General features: G+C 39.3%; 1 protein-coding gene across 1 annotated transcript; it reads left to right on the forward strand.

Moving 5' to 3' along the window:
• Nucleotides 1-4,329: 4,329 nt before the first annotated feature.
• LOC149544825 (histone H2B.3-like) lies at nt 4,330-6,072 on the forward strand. The gene has a single exon (XM_089795403.1). It carries the CDS (start codon nt 4,353-4,355, stop codon nt 4,866-4,868), a length of 516 nt encoding a protein of 171 aa, XP_089651529.1. The 5' UTR covers nt 4,330-4,352; the 3' UTR covers nt 4,869-6,072.
• The last annotated feature ends 6,649 nt before the right edge of the window (nt 6,073-12,721 follow it).

Raw genomic sequence — 12,721 nt, forward strand, 5'->3', positions numbered from 1 at the left:
AATCCAAGCAGCATTGAGAAAAGAAGACTTGGAGGGAGCAGTACCCAAGCGGACCCAGAACTCAGGCAAAGAGGAAGCATGCCGACAAGAGCAACCCCAAGCACTCCACCAAAGGTGCCATATCTGAGTAGAATAGGAGCGATGGAAGAACAGATGGGAGACAGACTCCTCTCCATTACCACACAAAACACAATAAGAGGGGCCCTAAAATCTACGTTTACAAAGATTATCCCAGGCAAGACAACAGTTGTGAGCCACTAGCCACATGAAAAAATTGCACTTGGACCAAGAAACTTTATTCCAAACTTGCTTCCACCAAGGGACCTCAGCATCCCCAAATAATTGTCTGGTTATCTCCTGATACCCAGCAGAGACATGATATTTACCAGACATGGTACCGCCCCAAGCCAAAACATCTGGACCAAGCAAAGAAGAACACTCTCTAGAGGCCAGAATTTGAGAAAGCTCTTGACAATCCATGCATGTACCTCAAGGAGGCCAATCAGAAGAATGCTTCCATCTGTAACCAACAATAGGTCCCAATTGATAAGGAGTCTTGTAATGAGCCACTTTATCCCATCCAGCGGCAAGAAAAGAGTCACAAAGAGGCTGAAGATGAGGGTATATGGATAAAATGGAAGGGAATCCATCCCAAGCATCAGACCAAAACAAAGCCTGAGAACCTCCTTTACATATCCAAAACAAACCCCTCTTTACCAACATCGCACCTGTCTTCAAAGTATGCCAAACCATTGAGCCACGACCTTCAAAAGGAAGTGTAGAAACAGAGCAAGGATCAACACCATGAAAATATTTATGAGTGATAATACGAGCCCAAAGTTGATGTTGTCCAGAGCACCATCGCCAATAAAGTTTAGCAGCCAAAGCTTGACTACTCAATAGAGCAGATCGAAGACCAAGACCACCCTCCTTTTTAGGCCTACAAACAGTTGCCCAATTAACCAAGCTCCATTTTGTACTACGCAAATTACCACTCCAAAGGAATTGTCGAGAAAGAGTATCAAACTCCTTGAGAAAGTAAATAGTGCAGTGTGAACCATGCTTTGATAAGTAGGAAGAGCTTGGATAACAGCTTGAAGAAGAGCAACCCGGGCAGCAGTAGAAAGCCATCTATGAGTCCAATGATTTACCTTATCCTAAAGCTTGGTAATCAAATTTTGCCAGAAGAAACGTGGCTGCCTAGAAATAGCAATAGGGATGCCAAGATAAGTCAAAGGAAGTGATCCTATCCGAAACCGTAGGATAGCAACAATCCTGTGCTGAATAGAATCAGGAGTGTTAAAAAAGTAAATGGAAGATTTGTGCTCATTAACTTTCTAGCCTGAAGCTGCCAAATAAACGTCCAAAGCATGTCGAAAGGCTTCAGCTTCCTTGATCCTAGCAAGACCAACAAGAGTAGAATCATCAACAAATTGAAGATGGGAAAGAGAAGGTAAGCCATTACCCCACCGCTAGCCTTGAATAGAATTCTGGGACACCTGATGCTTAATGAATCTGCCCAAGCCTTCAACCATGATGATGAATAGATATGGGGAGAGAGGGTCACCCTGGCGGAGGCCTCTAGAAGCACCAAATAGTTGAGAAGGTTGACCATTAATAAGAACAGAAAAAGAGGCAGAAGTAACACAACTCATAATCCAACTCACCCAGTCAGAGCTAAATCCAAAAGAAAGAAGAATACTCCTTAGGAAGCTCCATTTAACTCTATCGTAGGCCTTAGCCATATCCAACTTAACAAACATGGCTCTCTCCCTTGAAGTAGCCATAGAGTGAATAGCCTCAGTAGCAATAACCACCCCATCCAAAATTTATCTGCCAGCAACAAAACCACCTTGTTCTTCTGAGATAATAATGGGAAGCCACCTTTTCAATCTCTCAGCAATCAACTTAGTAATAACTTTGTAAACCACATTACATAAGGCAATTGGTCTAAAAAACTCCAATTGATTAGCACCCTCTCTCTTAGGAATAAGAGTCAAGAATGTAGAGTTCAAAGCTCGAAGCATATGCTTGCTACCATAGGATTCTTTAACCACCTCCAACAAATCATGATTAATGATGTCCCAAAATTCCTGAAAGAATTCAACTGGAAAGCCATCAGGACCAGGAGCCTTCCCCTTAGGCATGCCAAAGACCACCTCCTCTAGCTCTTCCAAAGAAATAGGACGCATGAGATAATCATTCATTTCCTAAGTGATAAGGGAAGGAATACAGGACAAAATAAGATTTTCTTCATTATCAGCAGGAGGAGAGTCCTCAGAGAAGAGGGTAGAGAAGTACCAAATAGCCTCCTGGAACAAAGCTGGCAAGGAATTCAGTTGGATACCTTGAGAATTAACCAAAGAAGAGATAGTGCTCTGATTCCTGCGAGATTGCACTGTTTTATGGAAAAAGGCAGTGTTACGATCACCTTCCTGGAGCCAATCAACTCTAGCCTTTTGCTTCCAAAAAAATTTCTCTCGAAGTTCCCATTCTTCTAGAGCTCTAGAAGCAAGGGATTCAGCCTTGCCAAGATCCTCTGAGAAACCTCGATCTCTAATCTCCTTTGTGATGACATCAAGATCTTCTTGAGCAAGCCTCTTCATAAAGTGAAGGTTCCCAAAGCATTCCCTATTCCATATCTTGAGCTGCCTTTTAACATATTGAAGCCTTTTAGAAAATGAGAACATTGCAGTACCATATGCAGGAGCACCATCTTTCCACCAACAGAAAACACAATCATGAAGAGAGGAGTCTCGAAGCCACATCAACTGGAACTTAAAAGGAGGATGCTTCAGAACATAAGCTCCTATAGCGAAAAATTTGATTGGCCAATGATCTGAACCCCTCCAATCAAGGATTTCTGAAGAGATAGTAAGGGTGCCACTAACCCAGAAGCAAAAAACAAGAAATCTATCCAGACGTTCTGAGATAGCAGAAACACCAGTCCTGCGATTATTCCAGGTATAGAGACTATTAGAAGGCTTAACATCAGAGAGATGCAAAAGAGATATATGTTGCCGAAGAAGAGCAGAAGAAGGCCCCAATCTAGCCAAACCACCATGCTTCTCCTCCAGACTTAAAACTGAATTGAAGTCCCCTGCTAACACCCAAGGATGATAAGGATGACAATTTCTAACATATTGAATATGTTCCCAAAGTTCCTCCTTTCCCACAAGATCAACAGGTGCATACACATTAGTAACCATGATTACCTCTCTTGAGTCTAGAGCAGAAGCTACCATAGAGAGAGCTGAGCGAGAAGACATCCAGCCAAGAGGAGAAATTTTTTGAGGATCCCAAAATATAGCTAAACCACCCGCACTGCCTGTTGCCCCAACACACTGGCATTGGCCACGAGACCAAATACTAGAGGCATGTTGGACCATAGACTCCATAGAGAGCTTAGTCTCTTGGATACAAAAAAAATCAGGGCTATGATCAACCACCAAGTTATGAATAGCCTTTTGTCTAGGGATGCTATTCAACCCCCTTACATTCCATGAGAGAATAATCATCATTGGGTAGAACTGGGAAAATGAGAATCCAAAGGTTTCACTGAACCAGACTCAATCAATATATCTCCTATGAGTTTAATCTTCTCTTGGTCTGTTTTGCGCCCACTCCTTAGAGGAGTAGAAGAAGCCTGCTTAAAGGGTCGAGACATCAACCCCAAGGGGAGAGGAGAACCCTTGCCCTTACCTGATGGTAACACATCCTTAACCAAGTCAACTAAAACAACATCATTATCCTCCAACACTGCAGGAGTCACCAGAGCCTCTGTCACAGGAGCTACAGGGACCTCACGGTTTTGATATACTACAACTTGGGATGCCCCACAAGCATCATTAGGAACAGATCTCTCATATGGACAAACTGAATCAGAAGAGATAGGAGGAGGAATACCCTCCTCTACAACCATACTATCCAGCACCTCAAAGCGGTTAAAACCTGAATCAGATAATCTTTCTTTCAGTTTTATATACTTCCTTCTATTATATATCCCTTCTATTATATATCTTTAATTATTCTTTCAAATAAAAACTCTATCGACTACCCTTGCACCTCCTTTGGGTGCAAGTGCTACATGCCCAGACGTCTCCTATCAAAATCAGCGGCAATAATTGGCTGTACTAAATTTACCTTCCCCGACTCAACAACTCTAAATCTTGTCCACGTGGGAATCGCATCTTTTCAGAGGACATGGAAAACCCCGAAACTTGCTAGCGACCGTCCAGATCAAAGGTCAATCGGACGGCCTAAATCAAAAGCCCTTATTTCAATCCGTGCCGAACGCATTGGCCAGTAGGAAAGCCGCAAAGGGTTTCTATATAAACACAATCCGGTTGCATATGAGTTCTACACATGCTAGTCGCCTTCATTCGGTCGTCGAATTTTATCTGTTTTTGCAGGTCGGTGTAGACATATTTGCAGCATCAATGGCGCCCAAGGCAGAGAAGAAGCCGATCGCAGAGAAGAAGCCCGTGGCAGAGAAAGCCCCTGTTGCAGAGAAGAAGACGGCTTCAAAGGCCGAGAAGAAGGTCCCAAAGGAGAGCGGAGATAAGAAGGGAAAGAAGAAGCACAAGAAGAGCGTTGAAACCTACAAGATCTATATTTTCAAGGTTTTGAAGCAGGTGCACCCTGATATTGGGGTTTCAAGCAAGGCCATGGGAATTATGAACAGTTTCATCAATGATATCTTCGAAAAGCTTGCAAATGAAGCATCCAGATTGGCTCGCTACAACAAAAAGCCTACCATCACATCTCGGGAGATCCAGACGGCCGTTCGGCTTGTTCTCCCTGGGGAGCTCGCTAAGCATGCCGTTTCGGAGGGAACCAAGGCCGTCACCAAGTTTACCAGCGGTTGATTGGCCGAATTGTGTTTACTATCGGTGTCTTTTGACACCACATATGCGACGGATTTTGTTTCAAATTCTTCTTCAAATCTAAGGTTTTTAGGATTTTCCGCTTTTTCTCTTCATATAGGTATAGCCGTGCGATGAATTTTGATTCGAATTTCTCATTTAAAATTAAATTTTTAGTGATTCGCTCCTTTCCTTTATATACGTATGTCTGTGTGATTGATTTTGTTCCAAATTTATCATCAAAGCTAGACTTTTGCAGCATTCTTTTTTTTCTCTGTCCAGATTTGTATACTTATGCGATCGGTTTTGTGTCAAATCTCTCTTCAAATCTAAACTTTTAGGGCGTTGCGCCTTGTTTCTCAGCATATGTATATCTCTGCGATGAATTTTGTTTCAACTCCTCTTTAAAGCTAAAACTTTCAATAATTTGTGCCTTTTTCTTCATATGCGATGGTTTTTGCTTCAAACCCTCTTCAAAGCTAAAACTTTCAATCTTCTACGTCTTTTCTTCATATGTGTATACGTGCGCCATAGGATTTGCTTCAAAGCTGAAATTTTGAGTATTCTCTGCTTTTTATTCCTTAAGATTTTGCAATAGGTTCCCACCCTTTTCTACATATAAGCTTGCATGTGCGATGTTTATTGTTTCAAATCCTCGTCAGTACTAAAATTTCCAGAATTTTGTGCCTTATTTCGCCAGATACCTTTGCGGTGGAGATATTGATCTAAATTCATCTTCAAAGTTAAATTCATTAAGGAATTTGCGCCGTTTTGTCCAGATCTATATTCTTTGGTTATCATTAACCTAATTTCAGGGTTTTTAAGGTCTGGTCTGAGCGTGTTTACTTTGCTTAGGGTTTTGGATTGATGAACAATTGCGTATTGTCTGCTTTTCTGCGTTAAAGGATATCCATCTTTGTTCTTCTGAGGCTTGTGGATTTTCAGGGTCAACAAATGCTTCTCTATGTCGATGGTAAAACAGAGATGGTTACGACTAATTAGTTTGACCGATGTGATGTTTTGAATTTAAACCGAGTGCGGTTGATAATTCCGCACGATGGCAGATGATTGAGTTAATCGCCGTGGAAAAATGTGTTTTGCTTCTTTTACAAGCAATGTCTCGGTATGCTCGTCGGCTATTGGCGGTGCTGTTTTATTTAATAATGGATAATGGATATAAATGCCTCGTATTTTATGAATGATGAAATTGTGTATTTGTGCAAGATTTTATTAAATTATTGAAGATTAGTTTTGTTTTTCCCCTTATATTTATGCTTATTATTATTTTTAATTTAAAAATTGAGCAGAAGTTTTTTAATAGGGATTGAAATTAAATTTTTTTGATGATTGATTTTGAAGACGAATCAATATACATGCCTATGAAACAAAATAGGTAAATTGAAATGTATTGTATGTTCCAGCAAGTATACTAATCTCCTTAAAAAATTTTGGAAAAAAAAGGTTTCTATAAAGAAAGAGGGAGTTGATCAATCTGGGGTTATTAAAACTAAATGTAGAGTATATAATTGAGTTAGTTAATGTTGAGAGGTAGAGTTCATATAGTGTGTACACAATTATCTTTTTTTTTTTCAAAAATAATTTGATAAATATCACATAGAAATAGATATATGATTTGGTAAAAGAAAATGGCTTGAATTGTTATTAATATGAACTATAATGTTAATTTGAAACAATTTTGGTTTTTAGCAAAAATTAAATGTGCTAACAAATGATAATTGCTTGACAATTGGAATTCACCATTTTGCTTCATTCAACACAAATCCAAAAATTCCATTTGCATGGATAAGTAGGGATTAAAAACCTAGTGTGTTTCTTAATAATAGTAGCCAAGTAGTGTAGAAAGGGGCAAGTTCCTATGTTTTTGAATTAACAAGCAACCAAACAAGGGGGTTGACCCTTATAAGGAAATTGGTAACAACTAGGATTACCATCACACAAAAGTAACCTCTATTGTTGTTAATCCTCCAAAAGCAACATATGAAGTAACATGAAAGTCATATCGAGTATCAAACTAATCCTCCAAAAGCAACATATGAAGTTGCATAAAAAAGTCATACCAAGTATCAAACTAATATTGTTTGTAAAAGTCCTATTAAAATTTAAAAAGTTTATGAACAAAGGTAGGATTGTCAAGCCAAATTAAGTTCCATAACCAACAAAACATAAAACAAAGGAAATTGAAGAGGGACATGCCCTAATTGGGTTGCTTGTTATCCTTCCTCTTAAGGAGAATTTTAGCCTAGCCTTTAGCCATGAAGTCAAACAACATCTTGGAGTCTTCATTAGTTAGATTCTCCTTTGGGTTCTTTGTTAGTGGATGGAAGGTAGTTGTTGTTGTGTGTGTCACTTTAATAGTGAATTTAGTCAAGAGTCTCTTTCTTCTAGGGTGTGCATTCTCTTTCTCAATTCATTGTTAGCTTGCTTACAAGTCACCCTAGGGACCTTTTGCTTCTTGCTTAGACTACCATCCACCATATCTTTGTTAATTAATTTGAATTGTTATTAATGTGAACTATAATGTTAATTTGAAACAATTTTGGTTTTTGACAAAAACCAAATGTGCTAAGAAATGACAATTGCTTGATAATTGGAATTCACCATTTTGCTACATTCAACGCAAATCCAAAAATTCCATTTCCATGGATAAGTAGGGATTAAAAGCCTAGTGTGTTTCTTAATAATAGTAGCCAAGTAGTGTAGAAAGGGGAGAGTCCCTATGTTTTCAAATTAAAATGCAACCAAACAAGGGGGTTGACCCTTCGAAGGAAATTGGTAACAACTAGCATTACCATCACACAAAATTACCCTCTACTATTGTTTGTAAAAGTTCTACTAAAACTAAAAAAGTTTATCAACAAAGGTAGGGATGTTGAACCAAATTAAGTTCCAGAACCAACAAAACATAAAATAAAGGAAACTAAAGAGGGGCATGCCCTAATTGGGTTGCTTGTTGTCCTTCCCCTTAAGGATAATTTTAGCCTAGTCTTTAGCCATGAAGTCAAACAACATCTTGGAGTCTTTCATTAGTAAGATCCCCCTTTTGGTTCTCTTTTAGTAGGTGTAGGGTAGTTGTTGTGTGCATCACTTTAATAGTGAATTTAGTCAGGAGTCTCACTTTTTTTTCTAGGGTGTGTATTCTTTCCCTCAATTCATTGTCAACTTGCTTACAAGTCACCTTAGGGACCTTTTGCTTCTTGCTCAGATTGCCATCCACTATATCTTTGTCAATTAATTGCAAAATAGTGGGGTTGGAAGTAACCATTTCCTTCGTTGAGACCTTGACAATTAAAGACATCGTCATGGGGGAGGGGACTCTTTCCATTGTGTTGACAAATTGGTCTTGGGTGAGGTCCACACACCCAACATTAATTAAAGTTGAGAGATGGGTCATCTCTTTACTTCCCTTAGTAGCACCTCTTGAGCCAAATATCAAAACATGCACTTCAGTGCTTCCTCTTTTGAACTATGCAAACTTATTATTTAAAGTGCCCATTAAATCCTTCCTTGCCATCTATCCATGGTGGCCTAGTCCCATCAAACCACTCAACACCGAGTTTCACTAGGATCCAAAAAATCTTTCCAACAATGCATAATCATTAGATAGTTTCCTTATGCACCAAGAGTCTCACCAAATTTGGTAACACTCTAAATTCCCTCTAATAATGTAAACCATGCACCCTTAGCCCTAATGGTGTTGTCTCGTCTACCACCCCACTACCTTCCTAAAAAATATGTTGTAGCTCAAGCCTTCTGAGGACGAAACAAAAAATGCCTTTTCTCTTCTATCATTCCTTTGATCACCCATCCCTCTTTCATATTACCTTTAACAATTTCTATAATTATTTTCAAATCTCCTTTGATCTCCACATTCTCCGAGTGCACATTTAGGACCAATTTCAAACCCAATAGGAGCGCCATGACTTCAACAACATTATTCAAAAGTTTCCCAAGATGACCAGCGTATGCCAAAAGTATTATGCCCTTATTATCTCTAACTACCCCTCCACTCGTTGAACCCTCCTTGCAACATTGTCAAAATTAAGTTTGACCTAGTTCTCCTCTGAGGATCTCCATTTCGTCAATTTACTAGAAAGATATTTAGCATTATTAATCTCCATGAAGCCTTCCTTAATGTTCTAGTGCTTGAAAATCCTTTGTTAAGTCATATTGGGTTGGAACACCAGTTTCTTCTAATTAGAAATCTTCATATTTTCCACAATCAGGTTGAAAATAATTCTTGTCACAATCTCCTCACTTCTCTCTTCATTTAAAAGCCCTGTTGTTTCTCTCTTTCTAGATGCCCCAATAGACATGAGGGGAAATCACCTTCCACAATTGGATAAGGAGGGGGTGGAGGAATGGGCAATGCCAATTGACAACAAATTACTCAAATCCCTTATTGAACATCCAAACCAATTCCAACTTTTGTAACAACCTACCCCATATATTACTAACATAGCTATAATCTAAGAAAAGATGGGGAATACTTTCTTCCTCACCTTTGCAAAGGTAGCATCTATTGGGTTAACTGAAATCCCCTTTTCGTTAAATTGTCAATGGTAAGAATCTTCCCATGCATGGAGACTCACCAGCAAATATTGATCTTCGATATCAGATGGCTAAGCCATATTCTTTATTAGCATTTAGGCTCCATACCTTTCTCATACATCATCTTATAGGCAAAACCGACTAAAAAAAAGTCCCTAGATTGGTTGCCTTCCAAATAAAGGAGTCAGTCTGAGCCACCCCTTGGATTCTATATCCTTTGAGGAGGTCTTCCAGTTCCTCCACTAGATTTCCACCATCTAAGTAATCTTGTTGTAATTGTAACCTTTTCCATCTCCTACTTGGCTCCATAAAGTTCCTCACCTTATTTTCCCCCTTGTAGTTGAAGGCATTTTCTGAGATGATCATACTTTGTTCTGATCAAGGGTTTCTTAAGAAACCAAGTATCCTCCCAAAAATTAATCCGATTACCATCTCTCGCTAGCCATCTAACAACTTCCCTAAGTAAGCTTCTGGTTTTTAGTATATTAACCCAAATCATGGATCCCATAGGAAGATTGTTTCTCCAAATAAATTGTATAAAATTAAAATTTCCTAGAGACTTAGCTTGCAAGATCTTACACCAATTAGCCTGGTCGTTCAATAGTTTCCAACCAACCTTAGTAAGGAGGGCATTGTTCAAGTCAGTCTTCTTTCCTTTGGTTTACACACAGTGTCTCAACTTACTAGGTTTAGTCTATTCTTTTCTCCCCTAAACCATAGGAAGTTTCTTTAGATCTTCTCCAACTTCTCTGTCATAACTTGAGTAATTTTGAACAATGACAGAAAATAGATAGGGATCCCTTCGAGGGAAGAGGTTAGGAATTGAAGCTTACCAGCACTACTTAAGGTTTTACCTTTCCACCCAATCAACTTTTTCTGCATTTTCTTTAGAATGTTATTCCAAAAGTGATTGTTAACTTCTTTGTCAGTCAGAGGAAGCCCTAGATACGTGTTAGGGAGAGTAGCAGTGTTGCACCCTAGTATATTTAACACCCTCCACTATATGTCTTGCTCTATGTTGAAGAAGAAGACCATACTTGTATCCAAGTTAATTTTCTAACCCACATTAACAACATATATCTCTAATACGTGTTTCCAAGCATTAGCCTCCGCCATTGAAGGGAGTCGGGACCCTGCTTAGGAATGTATCATCCACGAGTTGTTGAATAACCTTTGCTGGAAGCAAGGTAGCAGGTTTAATGCCTTTGATTTCCTCGTCCCCCACCTTCCTCAAGAAAGCTCTTCCCAAAACTTTTGCTACCATGATGAACAGGTAAGGCGAGATAGGGTCCCCTTGTCTTAGACCTCTTCCCATTGAAGTTTCCCTGGGGTGACCCATTTACCAGCACGAGTAATTAACAGTCTCAACCATTGATCTAGCTAATAATATGACCTCCTGACTAAAACCAATTTTTTCCATGACCTTATACAAAAAAGTGCAATCAATCATTTGATAAGCTTTGGAAATATCTAACTTTAAAGCCATACTTGGATTACCACTTTTCTCCATCGAGTGTAGTACCTCATGAGTAGTTATAGCAACATCAAGGATATGGTGGCGAGAACGAACGTGCTTTGAGTTTTCCCAATAAATTTATGCAGTAGCGGCTTTAGGCGGTTCACCATAATCTTAGAGAAGATCTTATAAGTGGTGTTGCATAGGCTAATAGGTTTGAAGTCTGAGAGAGCCCTCAGGTCCTCAATTTTAGGAACTAGGACAATATGCCTTTTATTCAAACTCTTGAGTAACTTCCTAGATCTAAAGAAATCATGCACAACTCTTATCAGGTCAACCTTTATAAGCTCCCAGAAATGTTGAAAGAAGGCCCGGGGGAAGCCATCAGGACTCAGAGCCTTATCATCTTTAATAGAGAAAACAACTTTTCCAACTTCCTCCTCAGAAACTAGCTGCATAAACACCTCATTTTCCTCCACCAAGATCACATTGGGCATGGGATCAATCAACCATTGCCTATCCTCCCTGTTGTAGGTCCTATGCTCCTTCTTATAAGAATGTTTAAAATAGTTGCTAGCCTAGGGTCCAATCTCCTCAATTTTTGTTAGTTTGATATTATTATCATCTATCACCTCATCAATCATGTTCCTCCTTTTATGGATAGAGGCCGATCTATGGAAAAATGCCATGTTCCTATCCCCCAACTTTAGCCATAAAACTCTCAATCTTTGTTTCTAGAAGGTCTCTTCTCTGATCATTGTGTACTTCCACACCCTCCTGCAATTGACCTCTTCCAAAATCATATCCTCTGAGGCAGAACCCTCTCCCAACGCCTTTTGGAGCTCCTCTAGCTTTCCTTCCACCTCCTCCTTGGTCTTAAAATATCTCCAAAGTGAGTCTTTTTCCATGGTTAAACATTCCTTCTCACATTACCAAGTTTAGCGGATAGCCTGAACATAACAGTTCCCTCGACTCTTATATTCCACCACTTCTCCCTCCGAGAACGAAAGTGAGGATGAGCTTGCCATATCATCTCGTATATGAATGGTCTTGGGCCCTCCTGCAACACCTCCTTTTAATTAAAAATGATAGGGGCATGATTCGAGACAGTTCTGGGTAGCCCAGTGAGAGTAGAAGAAGTCAGGCCATTCTAGCCAGTTGGGAGAAGAAGTCTATCTAGTTTGACTTGGATAATGTCAACCCCCTTCTTATTATTTGACCATGTAAACTTGACACCACTCATCTCCATATCCATTAGGTCATTCTTTCTTATGAATTTAGCCAAATCCTTCATACTATTAGTAAAATCCACCTTTTCTCTAGCCTTCTCAGAGGGGTACAATGGGGAACTAAAATCTCCTATGCAGAATGTGTTCTTAAAATGGGATAGGAAGTTGGACAATTCCTCTCATAGCCAACTTGTTCCTTGTTTTGACTTTGGTGCATAAACATTAATTACATTCCAGATCTTATCATCTTTCCTATGTTCAATAATAAGGTAATTTTTAGAACAATGTACGAACTTCCCTTTACTAGTACTAGGGTTCCAAAAGGTAGCAACACCCCAAGACACTCCCTCCACCTTACTATAACAAAAACTAGTGCATGACCAAATAAAACCCGCAACTTTTTCAAGATTTCTCAAGATCATTTTAATTTCTTGAATCAGAAGGATATCAATCTTTATATTGGACAACTATCGCTCTAGAGAAAACTACTTCTAGGGGCTGTTCAGACCCCTCATATTTCATGATATAATAATCATTTTCTACCTTTAATCACAGATTCCAAGGTAGGTTTCAGGCCACTAGCCACCTCCCTTGTCATCTGT

Source organism: Cupressus sempervirens, chromosome 8, assembly GCF_028749045.1.
Source record: "Cupressus sempervirens isolate cs-2001-9-10 chromosome 8, ASM2874904v1, whole genome shotgun sequence".
NCBI classification, from domain to species: domain Eukaryota; kingdom Viridiplantae; phylum Streptophyta; class Pinopsida; order Cupressales; family Cupressaceae; genus Cupressus; species Cupressus sempervirens.

Excerpts from the sequence above, each read along its gene's own strand:
- LOC149544825 (XM_089795403.1), top strand. The coding sequence starts at position 4,353 with ATGAGTTCTACACATGCTAGTCGCCTTCATTCGGTCGTCGAATTTTAT.